Source organism: Neoarius graeffei, chromosome 25 (assembly GCF_027579695.1).
Source record: "Neoarius graeffei isolate fNeoGra1 chromosome 25, fNeoGra1.pri, whole genome shotgun sequence".
Lineage (NCBI taxonomy): Eukaryota > Metazoa > Chordata > Actinopteri > Siluriformes > Ariidae > Neoarius > Neoarius graeffei.
This window is the reverse complement of record NC_083593.1, coordinates 32,431,353-32,449,165: the sequence shown is the minus strand read 5'-3', so window position 1 is coordinate 32,449,165 and position 17,813 is coordinate 32,431,353. Positions and strand designations below refer to the sequence as shown.

Sequence of the window (17,813 nt, the reverse complement as noted above, 5' to 3'; positions counted from 1 at the left end):
TAATGGCAGACAATAAATTGATGAATAATATGGTAGAAAAAAAAAAACAACCCTTGAATTAACACTACATTGAAAATATGGGAGAAGATAATAAAACTTTGTGAATTGGAACGTACTCTAAAAATATTACGATGGGGCGCTTATGACACGGATTTCTCCCCTAACATTCTGGACTCCAGATTCAAGACTTAGATTAAAGGGGGGCTTACTACTTACCACACATTTGTAAATAAAGACACACTTAAGAGCTTTGAGTTGTTGCAGCAAGAGAATGGATTACAACCCCAAGATTTTTATAGATACATTCAGTTTAGGCAATACTTTCAGGAACATACAGCTAGAGCAATAGAGGGGCAAAAGACAGGTATTTTAGAAGTGTTCCAGGGAGCTAATAATTCAATAACTTGCAAGAAGGTTGTATCTAGATTGTACCAGGCATTACGTCAAGCTAGTACCAGGCATTATTACCAGGCATTACGTCAACACGCTCAAACACATGGCATGAATATAGCTGGAAAAACTTAGAGATTTTTTATAACACCATTACAGCAGCGCACACATATATCTAGCACTGCCTGCTGGAGGGCCTGTGGGGCAAATGAGGCCAATCACTTTCATGTTTTCTGGGATTGCCCAATAATAACACCATACTGGCAAGACATCCACTTTCACCTGAACAAGATTTTTGAAGTAGACATTCCTTGTAGATTTGACATTTTATACTTAGGAAATATTTCACTTGATTGTTGGGACTACTGGGACAAAAAGTTGTTACTTATACTACTGGTGGCGAGTAAAAAAAAACTATCAAGAAGATGGTTAAAGTCAGACCCTCCTACAATAGAAGAATGGCTAGATGTAATTCATGATATATACACAATGGAAAAGTTGACTTACTCCCTCAAAATAAAGACTGACGACTTTTCTAGAATCTGACTTAGATGGACTGGGTATGTTGAACAAGTGGGGTCATTCCATGCCAAATCAACAAGAGGTTATGCTCAACCATCTCAGATTTCAATGAAATTTGGAGGACTCAGAGACACTATTAAAAGAAGTTAATCCCCAAAACTTGAGCTTCCTATCACCAATAGTTTCAGAGATACAGGCATTTGAATTTTTCGATTTTTTTGTTTTTTGCTCAAAACATACATATTTCAAAGTGCAATATAATCTTTATTATGCAAGATAGAAACCTAAAATTTTGCACAGAGAGACTCAATGTCTTGTACTACAAGCTTCAACTTAGAATTTCAATGGTCATTGTATATTAGATGGTGATTTTAACAAGGAAATTAAAAAGACAAATTTGCATTTTTTGCATTTTTAACTCATTCTGGAAGCTTGCCTGTGGCAGTAATGCTTAAACTAAGAATGTTATTCAAATCTACACAGAAATATCTACCAATTTCAGTTTTACCAAGTCTCCGCTATTCCTAGTTTGTCTGTAATAGGGTTTTGAAATTCGCCGATTTCTAAAACATGCCATTTTCAGTAGCAAGAAATCCAATGTGGGATAGCAGTTAGAAACTTGTAAATTTTTTTCAGTAATCCCCAAGACCCATATTTTATATTTCCAAATTTTTGTTGTGTCTCTCAAGTATTTTTAAACTACAGGGGTTTAAAAAATCCATTTTCACCAAATTCGAATGTTTGATATATTTTCGTATAACTGATATTTGAGGGTTAATAAATGCTTCAATAAGGCTCAAGTAGGTTAGGAGACATGTTTCTTCCTCAATTTTAAATAAAATTTCAATTAATGCTCAGTATTAATTATTTGTAAATTGATTTTAATCTAAGACTGTGTAACATTAGCAATCAATGACCAGCTATTGTGTACTGGTCAACAGCCAGCCTTATCAATATCAACACAGCACAATAGGTGACCTTTGATACCAGAACAGGTGGCTCATATCTTATAGTTTTAGAGTCTGTAAACTGCATACTTGTTCAGATAACATTATATTGCTTGGATTATATTAAATACATTGTAATACAGAGCACTGAGAAAATTTACCAATGTTATTAACTGAATGTGTTTCTTTGCAAGGATTGGATATTTTGAATAGTTGACTAGGGAATTTAATTGTAGTTGCTTTCAATTTGAGATCAGTATAAATGAGTTTGTTCTTAGACATCTAGAAATGGCTGAACTTCCTCCCTGTTCTATAGGAATTGGACTAAAGAAAGATTCTGACTGCCATAAACTAACATACAACAGAAATTGTAAGTTAAATACACTCTCTCAGTATAGTTTGGAGCAAATTTCATTAATTAAACAGAGAACTGAACTTGAGAACATTTCAAGCACAGACACAGTATGTCTGCAACATGAGAAACTGTTTCTGATGAAATATGAAGAGCTACAGAAAAGTTGTTGTGATCCATATGAAAGGCACAAGAAAAAAGTTAAAACAGAATTACGTTCAATTCTTCCTGAAACAGCAGATTCACTTTCAAAACTGATAAATAAAAATATTAAACCTGGACAAAAATTGTGTTCTAAATGTTCACAGAGAGTGAAAGAACATTTAAGCCAAGCAGATTCAGCAGGTTCTACAGAATCAGAACAAGAGAGCATGTGTGTAGATGTGGATCCAACATACACTGGTGAGGTAGATGAATCACTTGATAAAAGCCTTGTGTCAATTGGTTGCTCTCCACTGAAAATTGCCAAGTATAGCCACAAACAGAAAGCAGCATATGGCAAAGCAAAGCTGCAACGAGTAGAAGAAACTTTACGTTCTAAAATGAAATTTTATTAATTAATGAAATTTGCTCCAAACTATACTGAGAGAGTGTATTTAACTTACAATTTCTGTTGTATGTTAGTTTATGGCAGTCAGAATCTTTCTTTAGTCCAATTCCTATAGAACAGGGAGGAAGTTCAGCCATTTCTAGATGTCTAAGAACAAACTCATTTATACTGATCTCAAATTGAAAGCAACTACAATTAAATTCCCTAGTCAACTATTCAAAATATCCAATCCTTGCAAAGAAACACATTCAGTTAATAACATTGGTAAATTTTCTCAGTGCTCTGTATTACAATGTATTTAATATAATCCAAGCAATATAATGTTATCTGAACAAGTATGCAGTTTACAGACTCTAAAACTATAAGATATGAGCCACCTGTTCTGGTATCAAAGGTCACCTATTGTGCTGTGTTGATATTGATAAGGCTGGCTGTTGACCGGTACACAATAGCTGGTCATTGACTGCTAATGTTACACAGTCTTAGATTAAAATCAATTTACAAGTAATTAATACTGAGCATTAATTGAAATTTTATTTAAAATTGAGGAAGAAACACCTACTTGAGCCTTATTGAAGCATTTATTGACCCTCAAATATCAGTTATACGAAAATATCAAACATTCGAATTTGGTGAAAATGGATTTTTTAAACCCCTGTAGTTTAAAAATACTTGAGAGACACAACAAAAATTTGGAAATATAAAATATGGGTCTTGGGGATTACTGAAAAAAAATTTACAAGTTTCTAACTGCTATCCCACATTGGATTTCTTGCTACTGAAAATGGCATGTTTTAGAAATCGGCGAATTTCAAAACCCTATTACAGACAAACTAGGAATAGCGGAGACTTGGTAAAACTGAAATTGGTAGATATTTCTGTGTAGATTTGAATAACATTCTTAGTTTAAGCATTACTGCCACAGGCAAGCTTCCAGAATGAATTAAAAATGCAAAAAATGCAAATTTGTCTTTTTAATTTCCTTGTTAAAATCACCATCTAATATACAATGACCATTGAAATTCTAAGTTGAAGCTTGTAGTACAAGACATTGAGTCTCTGTGCAAAATTTTAGGTTTCTATCTTGCATAATAAAGATTATATTGCACTTTGAAATATGTACGTTTTGAGCAAAATGCAAAATCGAAAAATTCAAATGCCTGCATCTCTGAAACCGTTGGAGATAGGAAGCTCAAATCTTGGGGATTAACTTCTTTTAATAGTATCTCTGAGCCCTCCAAATTTCATTGAAATCTGAGATGGTCGAGCATAAATTTGTCAGATATTTGTTGATTTGGCATGGAATGACCCAGTGGGTTTAAGATCAGATTTTGCTTGAGGCATCTTCCTGTAATGTATGTATGCATGTCACTTTTCTTTTTCTTTAATTCTTTTCTAAGGAAAACAGTCAAACTTACCCTTATGTTCTAATTGTTTTTATTGTATATAAAAATGTTCAAAAAATGGCCCAGCCACACAATGTTGTGACGATTACGGATGGATATTTTTTGGGTTTTCTCTACTAGAAATGGTTTTATTTGGGTTTGAATTGTTTACCTATTTTAGTTTTTGCAAAGGAAACCACTGTGTAAAGAAAGAAAGAAATGAGAAATGGAAGGATAATATCCTCTATTGTATGTGACCTGATGGCTAAATAAAGAGAAAATTACAAAAAAGAAAGACAGGCATAAGAAGTCCCGTTTGCAGTTTGCCAGAAGCCATGTAGGGGACACAGCAAACATGTGGAAGAAGGGGCTTTGGTCAGATGAGACCAAAGTTGAACTTTTTGGCCTAAATGCAAAGTGCTATGTGTGGCGGAAAACTAACACTGCTCATCACCCTGCACACACCATCCCCACTGTGAAACATGGTGGTGGCAGCATCATGCTATGGGGATGCTTTTCTTCAGCAGGGACAGGGAAGCTGGTCAGAGTTGATGGGAAGATGGATGGAGCTAAATACAGGGCAATCCTGGAAGAAAACCTGTTGGAGGCTGCAAAAGACTTGAGACTGGGAAGGAGATTCACCTTCCAGCAAGACAATGACCCTAAACATACAGCCAGAGCTACAACCCCGATTCCAAAAAAGTTGGGACAAAGTACAAATTGTAAATAAAAACGGAATGCAATAATTTACAAATCTCAAAAACTGATATTGTATTCACAATAGAACATAGACAACATATCAAATGTCGAAAGTGAGACATTTTGAAATTTCATGCCAAATACTGGCTCATTTGAAATTTCATGACAGCAACACATCTCAAAAAAGTTGGGACAGGGGCAATAAGAGGCTGGAAAAGTTAAAGGTACAAAAAAGGAACAGCTGGAGGACCAAATTGCAACTCATTAGGTCAACTGGCAATAGGTCATTAACATGACTGGGTATAAAAAGAGCATCTTGGAGTGGCAGCGGCTCTCAGAAGTAAAGATGGGAAGAGGATCACCAATCCCCCTAATTCTGCGCCGACAAATAGTGGAGCAATATCAGAAAGGAGTTCGACAGTGTAAAATTGCAAAGAGTTTGAACATATCATCTACAGTGCATAATATCATCAAAAGATTCAGAGAACCTGGAAGAATCTCTGTGCGTAAGGGTCAAGGCCGGAAAACCATACTGGGTGCCCGTGATCTTCGGGCCCTTATGGCCCTTTTCCACTACCCTTTTTCAGCTCACTTCAGCCCGACACGGCTCGCGTTTCGACTATCTAAGAACAGCACGACTCAGCTCGCTTCAGCCCTGCTCAGCCCCCAAAACTCGCACGGTTTTGGAGTGGGGCTGAAGCGAGCCAAACCGAGCTGAGTGGGGCTAGGGGCGTGAGCAGACACTCCCCTCTGCACTGATTGGTGAGGAGGAGTGTCCTCACATGCCCACACACGCCCCCAAGCACGCTGGGATCTGTAAACACCGTAAACCCGGAAGAAGGAGAATTACGAATTACGAGAATTATGAAGCCTTATGCGCCTCTCCTCATCTATACGCTCTTGCCAGTATCTGTTGGCGTTGTCGGTGACAACAAGCCACAGCACCAAGACCAGCAACACTAACGACTCCATGTCCTCCATGTTTATTGTTTACTCTCCGGGTCGTGAGACTACCACTTAAAAGCTCACTGATGTCACTGTTTGCATCGCCTAACGACATCACCTGACGTCCACCCACTTTCGCTAACTCCACCCAATGTGTCCACCCACTTCCAGCCAGCACGGTTCAGCGTGGTTGTAGTCGAAATGCAACCCCAACAGCTCGACTCAGCCCAACTCAGCACGGCACGGCTCAGCCCAACTCAGCCGCGTTGGTAGTGGAAAAGCGGCATTAGACGGCACTGCATCACATACAGACATGCTTCTGTATTGGAAATCACAAAATGGGCTCAGGAATATTTCCAGAGAACATTACCTGTGAATACAATTCACCGTGCCATCCGCCGTTGCCAGCTAAAACTCTATAGTTCAAAGAAGACGACGTATCTAAACGTGATCCAGAAGCGCAGACGTCTTCTCTGGGCCAAGGCTCATTTAAAATGGACTGTGGCAAAGTGGAAAACTGTTCTGTGGTCAGACGAATCAAAATTTGAAGTTCTTTATGGAAATCAGGGATGCCGTGTCATTCGGAATAAAGAGGAGAAGGACGACCCAAGTTATCAGCGCTCAGTTCAGAAGCCTGCATCTCTGATGCTATGGCAGGGCTCGAAATTCGTGGTGGTCCGGTCGCCCGAGGCGACTTAATTTGTCATTTGGCGGGTAATTCCTGTCACTAGCCAGCCCGGCTGACTAGTTGAAAATAAAAAATATATATGAAGCAAAGATTCAGACACACCGTCAACTAAAGCCGCCACATATTAAGCGTATGCCGTGTCTGTGTTAATCGATGTGTTTATCGGCAGGACGGAAAATACCGAAGAATTCCGAATCATATCGTGTACGAGTCAGGCTGTCGTTTTTTTCACTACTGTGCATGCATATAACGCAGCTCGTTGAATATCGCGGTAATCACGTGTAGTATTGGACCAGGTGGGTGGAGCACAGAAGCACGGCAGGCCAGAACTGAGTTCTCAATGAACTATTTATTGCTAGCTTTTCAGCCTTTTATCACTTCCCAGCCATGCGCGTGCACGTGTTCTGGTTGGGGAGAGAGCACTCCCTTCCTCTGCTCTCCTCTCCTTTTAAAGGGCGCGGTCACTGGGGAAGACACACAAACGCAGGTTAATCCCCATCAGGTGCAATGATTCCACCACTTACCTTCCCTGACTCCGCCCTCCATTCACAGACCACCGCTTGGCCACGCCCCCGCTGCCACATCACGTTATCAAATTCAATAGATGTGGCCACATTATCGCCCATTTAAACACGCGTTTGTTGTTGTTGTTTACATCTACATCTGCAAAAGCTACGTTACGATGTGGAATTTTCTGAAAGGTGTACAGAAACTGCCAGAGATGGGGACAAAGCGACCTCGGTCTGAAGAGGAGAAACGACAAAGGACTTATAAGCAAACATGGGAGCAGCGTAGGCCTTGGCTGCGATACAATTTTTATGGAATAATTAATTTTTTTTCAAGTTGATTCCTATGTCTGTGAAGATTCTCAGTCATCCAGGACATAGTAAATTGTGGGTGGTAGAAAAGGGGCAACTGGACTTGCTTGAAGATTCTTGAAAACGTTTCACCTCTCATCCGAAAGGCTTCCTCAGTTCTGTCTGACTAATAAGGAGTATCATATATTTTTCCTCTCATGGATCAGAATCAGAATTCTGATGACAAGCTCATCCAAGGTGTCGTTGAGGCATCACAAGTGGTTACAAAAGGAAAGTTGTTAGCTGTCTGCAACAACTAGAAAAGGACCAAGCCATCAACCGATCTCTTTACTACAGATTGTACCCTGGGGAAGCTGTTCCTCTCATATACGGACTCCCCAAGATTCACAAAGAAGGAGCTCCTCTCAGACCTATCATCAGCAGTATAAACTCTGTCACATATAACATTGCCAAACACCTAGCCACCATCTTGGCTCCTCTGGTTGGGAATACACCATATGTCAAAAATTCCCAAGATTTTGCTACTAAAGTTGCAGACCTCAAAATAGATTCAGATGAAACCATGGTTTCCTCTGATGTCACTTCTCTGTTCACCTGCATTCCCACCACAGAAGCAGTCAAATCTGTTAGAAAACGACTCCTTCAGGATAGCTCCTTACTGGATAGAACGAACCTCACCACGGATCAGATTTGCACCCTGCTTGACCACTGCCTGACTACCACTTATTTCCAGTTTAATGAAAGTTTCTACAGACAGAAGCATGGATGCGCCATGGGCTCACCGGTGTCCCCTATTGTGGCCAATTTATACATGGAGGAAGTGGAACATATAGCTATGACCACTTTTGCAGGAGTTGCTCCCAGCCATTGGTTTAGATACGTGGATGATACCTGGGTTAAAATCAAAATCCATGAGGTGGAAGCTTTCTCGAAACACATCAATGCAGTGGATAGCAACATCAACTTCACTTGGGAAGATGCCAGTGGGAATAAGCTAGCCTTCTTGGATTGTGATGTACACATTAAACAAGACAGGAGCCTTAGTATCGAGGTCTACTGGAAACCCCCACACACAGACCAGTACCTACTTTTCGAGACTCACCACCCACTGGAACATAAATTGGGGATCATTCGGACCTTGCAACACAGGGCTCAGAACATTCCTACAACGATAGAGGGAAAAGAGAAGGAGCAGAATCATATCAAGAAAGCACTTCAGAATTGCGGTTATCCCAACTGGTCTTTCCTAAAGAGTAGAAAAAGGAACATAACGGACAAGGATGATAACAGGAACAAACGCAAGAACATTGTCATTCCCTACATTTCTGGTCTATCTGAGAAACTCAGGAGGATCTTCTACAAACACAACATTCCGGTACATTTCAGACCCAGTAACACCCTGAAGCAGAAACTGGTCCACCCTAAGGACAGAATACCCAGACACAAACAGGACAACATAGTGTATGCAATTCAGTGCAGTGAGGAATGCACGGACTCGTATATTGGGGAAACAAAACAACCGCTATACAGGCGCTTGGCTCAACACAGGAGAGCCAGTTCCTCAGGCCAGGACTCTGCTATCTACATTCATCTTAACAACAAAGGACACTCATTTCAGGATTGTAACGTACGCATTTTAACCAGAGAGGATCGTTGGTATGAGCGAGGAGTTAAAGAAGCCATTTTTGTCAACCTGGAACGGCCATCACTGAACAGAGGTGGGGGTCTAAGACATCATTTATCAACCATCTACAATGCGGTCTTGGACACACTTCCCAGATGGCTGGGTGTACGCCAAGACCCAGCTGTTTTCGGTGACTCACAGGAGGACAGAGAGAGGTGGGGTTTACATTAGACCGTATCAGCAGATCATCAGATTAACGTTTTTAAAACGATTAGTGTGCACACAGCAACGCCAATACACGATTCGCGTGCACACAGCAACGCCAATACACGGATACACTCGGCTCCGCAGGCATCCTGCGCTCCAAATCACTCCGCCCTGAACAGCGAGTGCCCTCTGGAGGGTGCGCACTCCGGCCCTGCACAGCTCACAGAGCGCGCGAGTGAAGCGCACGAGCAGTAATTCGGGACTGAGCCGCTGTGTGTGCGCCCTCAGTGCATATTGGGTATGCGCGTCACTTACCACTTGCAAGTGGAAGGATGGCAAGCCTAAAGACAATCATAACTACACAATGGGCAGTATTTACATCAGTATTTGCAGTATTTTCATACTTTTATACTCTTTAATGAAAGGTGATACAAGGCGGAAGTCCGCGCCGTTTTTCAGCAGTCGCGTCACATGACCAACGCTAGCGAATCAGGAAGGTGGATGTCACAGTGACGTTGTCCAATGACGACGCTCAGCACAGCGTATCCACGTATTCTCAACGTTTACACAGCACCGGACCAGACACGATCTGGATTGAATACGTGGACCCTGGCGGATTCCCGTTTCCCGGCGTTTTAATGTAAACGGACAGTGCATCCGCGAAGAAAACGAGACAGATACGGTCTAATGTAAACTTGGCCAGAGAGTCAGCTTTCCATTGATCACCCTAACGGGCAATCCTTTGATCACCTTAATGACTCGCCGTTCACACCCAGCCTCCAGTGACCCACACCAACATGATGCCTCAACGACACCTTAGATGAGCTTGTCATCAGAATTCTGATTCTGATCCATGAGAGGATAAATATCTGATACTCCTTATTAGTCAGACAGAACTGAGGAAGCCTTTCGGATGAGAGGTGAAACATTTTCAAGAATCTTCAAGCAAGTCCAGTTGCCCCTTTTCTACCACCCAAAGTTGATTCCTAGCCAATATGAAGCTCCTAATGTTTCTCTCTCATAAATGGTTAAATACAGAAAGCATGTTGGACATATTTTGGGTGCTATAGTCATGATAGTAAATATATTTGCTTTCAATACTCATACACCAAGTTGCCAAGTTTTCCAATATATTATTATTTGTTGATATTATATTATGGTGCTCTGCGTTGTTCTCATTTATGTATTTAACAACAGTATTAAAATACTCGGGTCTTGAAATAAATGCACATTAGTCATGAACAATGGTAACTACTCTCTTTTGTGTTATTTTTGACAGAAGTAAAATTCATACATGAACAAATTTTGGCTAGTTGATTTTCTGTTTGGCTAGTTACTTTGGAAGGTAACTAGTCCGGCTGGCTGGTGAAAAAAAAAAAAAAAAAAAAGAATTTCGAGCCCTGTATGGGGTTGCATTAGTGCGTGTGGCATGGGCAGCTTACACATCTGGAAAGACACCATCAATGCTGAAAGGTATATCCAGGTTCTAGAGCAACATATGATCCCATCCAGACGACGTCTCTTTCAGGGAAGACCTTGCATTTTCCAACATGACAATGCCAAACCACATACTGCATCAATTACAGCATCATGGCTGCGTAGAAGAAGGGTCCGGGTACTGAACTGGCCAGCCTGCAGTCCAGATCTTTCACCCATAGGAAACATTTGGTGCATCATAAAATGGAAGATACGACAAAAAAGACCAAAGACAGTTGAGCAACTAGAATCCTACATTAGACAAGAATGGGTTAACATTCCTATCCCTAAACTTGAGCAACTTGTCTCCTCAGTCCCCAGACGTTTACAGACTGTTGTAAAGAGAAAAGGGGATGTCTCACAGTGGTAAACATGGCCTTGTCCCAACTTTTTTGAGATGTGTTGTTGTCATGAAATTTAAAAATCACCTAATTTTTCTATTTAAATGATACATTTTCTCAGTTTAAACATTTGATATGTCATCTATGTTCTATTCTGAATAAAATATGGAATTTTGAAACTTCCACATCATTGCATTCCGTTTTTATTTATAATTTGTACTTTGTCCCAACTTTTTTGGAATTGGGGTTGTACAATGGAATGGTTTAGATCAAAGAATATTCATGTGTTAAAATAAAAAACTTTTAAGTTTGTGGTTGTAAGGTGGAAAAATGTGAAAAAGTTCAAGGGGTATGAATACTTTTGCAAGGCACTGTATAGCCTACTATTAGCTTTTCAATTAGCTTTTACCAACAGCCTTTTTAAAGGCTATATCCTTGCATATATAGCTAGCCTTCCAGCACTGCTATTGCAGTAATAATTTAAAAAGTCTTTTTAAAGACTATTTTAGCCCTCTTTTCTTGCTTTAAAACTCCATTTAAATCCGATCTTACCATCTCTTTCCTAGTTGTCAACTTGCTTTCTCCTTTGCCTACTTGTCAACCTCTTCTTTCTCCTACTTTTTTCTCTCTTTGATTTGAATTATCTTTGATTTGAATTATTCCTCAGATTAATAACGCGCACATTTGTGAGTCACACTGTTTCAACTTACGTTCAGCACTTCATCTTTGCAGAAGCTGAGAGCCTCAGGCTGCTTGTTGAGGGGGAAAGCAGCCTGGAAGGCGACGTTAGCAGCGGAGGCAGCAGGAGAATAAGTGTCACATTGAGCGATGAGCCAGTGGCCCATTATTCCCTTCAGGTATGGGGCAAGATTACGCTTGACTTTTAGAATCAGCTGTTCAAATGCCTGCTGTGTGGCTTCTCGAACACGTCTGTCGTGATCCTAACACAATATCAGTGTTATAATTATGCAACAGTTAATATCATACACACACACCATACACAATCAACATCCACCTTAGTAGGAACACCTGTACCCCTGATCATTCATGCAGCTATTCAAATCAGCCAATAATGTGTCAGCAGCTCAATGCATAAAATCATGCAGACACCGGAAAAACCTTTGCATAAAACATGAGAATCAAGGAAAAATAACGTGATCTCCATGACTGTGCCTGTGGCATGGCTGTAGGTGCCAGACAGGTCAATTTGAGCATTTCAGAAATAGCTGATCTCCTGAGGTTTTCGTGCAATGGTCTCTTGAGTATTTATAAAATGGTGCGGCGGGGAAAAAAAAAAAAAAAAAAAAACAACAACAGTAAACAAAAGTTCTGCCTGCAGAAATGCCTTGTTGGTTAAACAGGTCAGAGAAGAACAGTCAGACTGGTTCAAGCTCACAGGAAGGCTACAGTGACTCAAAATCACCACTCTTTACTGTACAGCCAGAAACCTTGGAAAAAAATTTTGAGTAGCAACTTATCGCGGCGGTGCGGCGCAGCACGGTGCGAGGTCAGGCACATTTGCTGATCAGTATTGATTGTTCACATGCTCACTCATTCCAATGTATTACTAAGCACAGAGTTCCCACTCACCACCATATCTAGCTATTCAACATACAAGTAGACTATGAAGAAAACAAGAACTCTTTTTTTTTTAATGAAAAGGCATGAATATATTTCCAATGCTTTCACCAAGACTTTTGGCACAAGGCAACCGTGTCCGGAAAATATGTCCCTTATACAGACCTTAAACTTAAAGATAAGGGATAAATGTACTGCCTTTGGCATATTGTGTCTTAAATACATTGGGAATTATAAACAACAAAGAATCCCAAATAGCATGCCATGTCCCTTCTGACATTTAGCATTATATTGTATAGATAACAGAAAAACCAAAGAGCTATAGCCTATGGGTCAGTCCATGAAATGATGTTACTTTTCATTGGTCCGGGTTTACATAATCATTTCATCTTTCATTTCCATGATTTAAAGAAATATTTAGCAGATTATCCATAAATATTGTTTGAAGAAATAAAATAAATTAAAAAATGAAGTTTTCTTTTGAAATAAAGAAACGTGAAACATTTTCTTCCCCTGTGACTGGACACGGATGACACGTTTTTTGTGACATGGAATTTTTGCTGACTTTGAGCTTAAATAAACCTTCATTACTTTCTGAGAATTTCAATAAAATTAGTTTCATGGTACTTGCAATTTAGTTTTACACTCACATAAAAGTTAAGAAGGTTCTATAAACTATTTAGCTTCGAATTCATCCACTAAAAATAGGTTGTGAACGTAACATTGTGATGTCCTACCGTGTTACGTTAGAAACCAGGCTTATAAATTATGTTTATAAAGTATGCTATAAATTATGCTTATAAAGTATGTTTAGTCAAGCCTTTTGTTAATGGTGTTTATGAGGTAAAGGAGTAGATCTGGAGGGTCCTCAGACATAGAGTGTTTTGGTAAACTGGGATGTACGGATGCTGTCAGTCCCCACCCGCTTGCTCACTCGAGTTTGTTGACGGTGTAGTGGCTGCTGCTTTATGTCCCGGGGCTCCCTCATGCCTGTGTTACCTTCTGGCTCTCTCCTTTTAGTTATGCTGTCATAGTTAGTTGCTGGAGTCCCTGCTTGTACTCGGTGCAATATGTATACTGTTCCTACTTATTCAGGTGACATTGGGCATACCTAACCACCTGTGTTTTCTTTCTCTCCCCCCCCACCCCAAATCTGTCCCTCTGAGTTACATGGAGTCAACAGGAAATCTTTTGGTGGAGATGGTGGAGACCTCGACTGGCTATCGTAGCCTGCAGGGAATCGGCCGTCAGACATTCTGTCGCATGTCCCAGACCCGGTGAAATGTAACTGAATTGTCTTGGCCAGCCCTAAGGGTCCCATCTGCATCTCATCATTGCTGAGGAGTGTGCTCCCATCACCCAATCAAGCATCCAGCCAGAGCAGGTCATGATATATTTTTTACCATATTAACATGCCATTGTTGTGTGTTATGCCTGATGTAAAGACTCTCGTCTCTGCGAGCCTACCACACAGATTTAATACTTGTCATTTTTAGGGCATACCTAACAACCTGTGTTTTCTTTCTCTCCCCCCCCCCCCAATCTGTCCCTCTGAGTTACATGTTGATCCTGGGATTGAGATGCTGGCCTCTTCTGCCCCTCGGACCTGCTTGATCCATCCTGGTGCCCTGTGTTTGGTCGGAGTTTTATCGCACCGCTCCTGTGAAGGACGGCCCTATGAGGACAGTTGAGGGTTATACCTGTTAAAACTGTTAATATTATAGTCAGGCTGTCTGTTGTTGCCCAAATGAGGATGGGTTCCCTTTTGAGTCTGGTTCCTCTCGAGGTTTCTTCCTCATGTCGTCTGAGGGAGTTTTTCCTTGCCACCGTCGCCACAGGCTTGCTCATTGGGGATAGATTAGGGATAAAATTAGCTCATGTTTTAAGTCGTTCAAATTCTGTAAAGCTGCTTTGTGACAATGTTTATTGTTAAAAGCGCTATACAAATAAACTTGATTGATTGATTGATATAAAAAATGATAAAACGAGTTGAAATCATGATTCATGTTTTTAATATAAAGAAGAATATACTATAAAACGATGTAGGTAGAAAGAAATTTAAACAAACGGCAATAAAAGAAATTATCGATGTTTTTTCTCACATCCTAACTTAGCGTCCACTCACTTCCTGGTTCGTTCACAACCTGCGAGACCTATTTACTCAATCTAGGTCAGCTGAACTGATGCGAGAGAACTTCTCGCGGGATCTCACACACCACAACACGTGCTCTAGAGAAGTGCAGATATAAGTGTGACTAAGTAAAGTAATGAATTCAATAATCTCATTTACCCCATATAGGATGAAACTGTTTCCTGTTAATGACTGTTATTGTTCAAATCTTAAAGAGATTTTATGAAGTTTGTGAAATACTGGTATTTCATATTTTCAGTGTTTATGATGTTGAACTAATATTTCTAATGAATTCTTATTCAGTGTTAATGTTTAAAGTAAGCAAATAAAAGCAAAAAATTGATTTTATCAATATTTTTCCTTTATTTTTAAAAGCTTGTTCGTGTCCTTGTTACATTAGCAACCGGGTAAATATTTATGGATTTTATCATATGCCGCTTTTCCACTACAAACGCGGCTGAGTCGGGCTGAGCCGTGCCGTGCTGAGTCGAGCTGAGCGGGGCTATTGAAGTTGCATTTCGACTACAACCGCGCTGAACCGTGCTGGCTGGAAGTGGGTGGACACATTGGGTGGAGTTAGCGAAAGTGGGTGGATGCCACGTGATGTCGTTAAGCAGCGCAAACAGTGACATCAGTGATCTTTTAAGCAGTAGTCTCACGACCCGGATAGTAAACAATAAACATGGAGTCGTTAGTGTTGCTGGTCTTGGTTCTGTGGCTTGTTGTCACCGACAACGCCAACAGATACTGGCAAGAGCGTATAGATGAGGCGAGGTGCATAAGGCTTCAGAAATTCTCGTAATTCGTAATTATTCTTCTTCCGGGTTTACGGTGTTTACAGATCCCAGCGCGCTCGCGGGGCGTGTGTGGGCATGTGAGGACACTCCTCCTCACCAATCAGTGCACAGGGGAGTGTCTGCTCACGCCCCCAGCCTCACTCGGCTCGCTTTGGCTCGCTTCAGCCCCACTCCAAAACGGTGCGAGTTTTAGGGGCTAAGCAGGGCTGAAGCGAGCCGAGTCGTGCTGTTCTTTGGTAGTCGAAACGCGAGCCGTGTCGGGCTGAAGTGAGCTGAAGTGAGCTGAAGTGAGCTGAAATAGGGTAGTGGAAAAGGGCCAATACATTGTAGAGCAGGAGTTATCTTAACTATGTTATATTTTCTTATATGGTCAATGCTTCATGGAAATAAAAGTTGTTTTCAGTTGTAAATTGTTTTAAGTGACTCCCTCTATGTCACATTTTGGTAACCCCATTTCATGGACTGACCCCATGTCTTTTAAAACAGACGCCGGCAGTCTGTAAAATACACACACACACACACACACTAAATCCTTTTTTCATAAATTTAGTTTTGACCGTAAAAGAGATTCTGTTGCTCCTTGCTACACTTTGAACTAGGTTACACTAAACATCGAAAGAGAATATTCCAGAGTACCTATATAAATATATATTTTTCAATATTAATATTTAGTAAATGCAAACTGATAACCACACTTACAGAAAAATTTACTGAAAATAAATTATAGACTACTCTGGCCTATCCAATAACATAGCCTTTATAATATTCATATTCACTGACCTGGCCTAATTTGGAAAAAATAATGGCCTATGTATATAAATGCAAGCATTTCTATGTTAGCAATATTATTACCTATATTTCCTTGATGGCTAATGTCAAAATCATAATTGCACACTGTGCAAAACGCATGATTAGGCAGTTTAGAGGGGCGGAGGCATGGCCATTGATCTTGATACTTCGTTAGGAACTTCTGAGGGGCATAGACTCGCTTCTTTTTAGATTTGCTTCCCTCTCTGTGTCTGTCAGTATCCTCATCTGACATCATGTGTATTATTAACTGCAAGGCACGCACATACACAAAAACACACATCATCCACCACACGCACTTACGTGAAAACACTTCGTGCGCTGCTCATTGAATCTCACATGCACGAGTAGCCTAGTTCAGAAGATTTTAACGCGTCTATCGGTTGACTGGATGGAAACGTCAGTAGGCTACTATATTTTCACTTTAGGCTATGCAATATTTTTTGGATTGAGAAGCCTGGGTCAAATATCAAAACAAGCTGGAACAAATATTTCCTTCAGATAAGGCGGAACACTGTGCTTTGAACTATGACGTTAGGACGGGTGTCCTTGCTTTATTCACAATACCCTTGCCCTGCCCATTTACCTTCGAAACGGTGTTTAGCGCCGCCCTCCCTTGTAAAACCAGTCACAGTATGAAGATCGACCGAGAGGGATGAAAATCAGTTTCGTTACTTTCGTTTTGACGGCTCCTCGGCTCTCCGCTTAGCCTCATAGCTTAGGCCTAGTTGAAGAGTTTAAAACTAGCGCTGTGATTGGTCGAAGTCTTCTTTTTTCTACAGGTTGCTGGTCAATGCGGTTACACCCATAGACGAGTTGGCTAGTGCGCGAATGCACAGACAGTTGAACCGGAATATTAAAGATCTTTGAACTCAAAGCCATCAATGGCTTTTTGCGTATTTTGAAGTGTTAAATCGTAGCAGCGTAGTTTGATGTCTAAATGCGTATCTGCCACGCAAAATGCGCAAAGGTTGGCAGGTCTGCAGAAGTGTAAAGGCCAATTTATGCTGACAACCCAGTCCTCGCAGACGGTGTCGCAGATAGCGTCTGTGTAGCCCCCCCACCTTCGCAGACGCTCTGCGCGCACCTCCCAAAAATTGTGACCATCGCAGAAGCCTCGCAGACAAGAGGGCTCTGATTGGTCCACTCTACATCCGCTGTACACGCACTTCCGCTTCCCTACTTTCCCGGTTTGTTTTGTTTTCACGACCGGCATTTTTAAAAACACGAGCGAAGATGGAGCAGCATGAAGAGCGGTTGATTGAGGAAGTACGTACATCTATACGACTCCAGTTCTAGTCATTATAAAAAAAAAAAAAGTTCTAGTCATTATAAGTAACCGGAGGATAAACACTCCACTAACCACACCCACCAACTACTCCTAGCGACTTCGCGCCCCCTTGCGTTGTGCCGGTGAATAACATCGCGCACGCCTATTACTCCCCGCTCAACAATAAATTACAACTGTCTGCGAAAAGCTATCTGCGAAAGCCTTGTCGCAAGAGCATGCAGAGGCCTTTACACAACGAGGTCTTCTGCTGTCGAGGCCCATCCGC

At 40.9% G+C, this 17,813-nt stretch overlaps 1 protein-coding gene across 1 annotated transcript in view; it reads right to left on the bottom strand.

Moving 5' to 3' along the window:
- Positions 1-17,813, bottom strand: part of ltn1 (listerin E3 ubiquitin protein ligase 1) — a 126,368-nt gene that overhangs the window by 95,864 nt on the left and 12,691 nt on the right. The window contains exon 4 of the mRNA XM_060909293.1: positions 11,655-11,885. Coding sequence (XP_060765276.1) covers positions 11,655-11,885 — 231 coding nt within the window. The remainder of the gene's footprint in view (positions 1-11,654; positions 11,886-17,813) is intronic.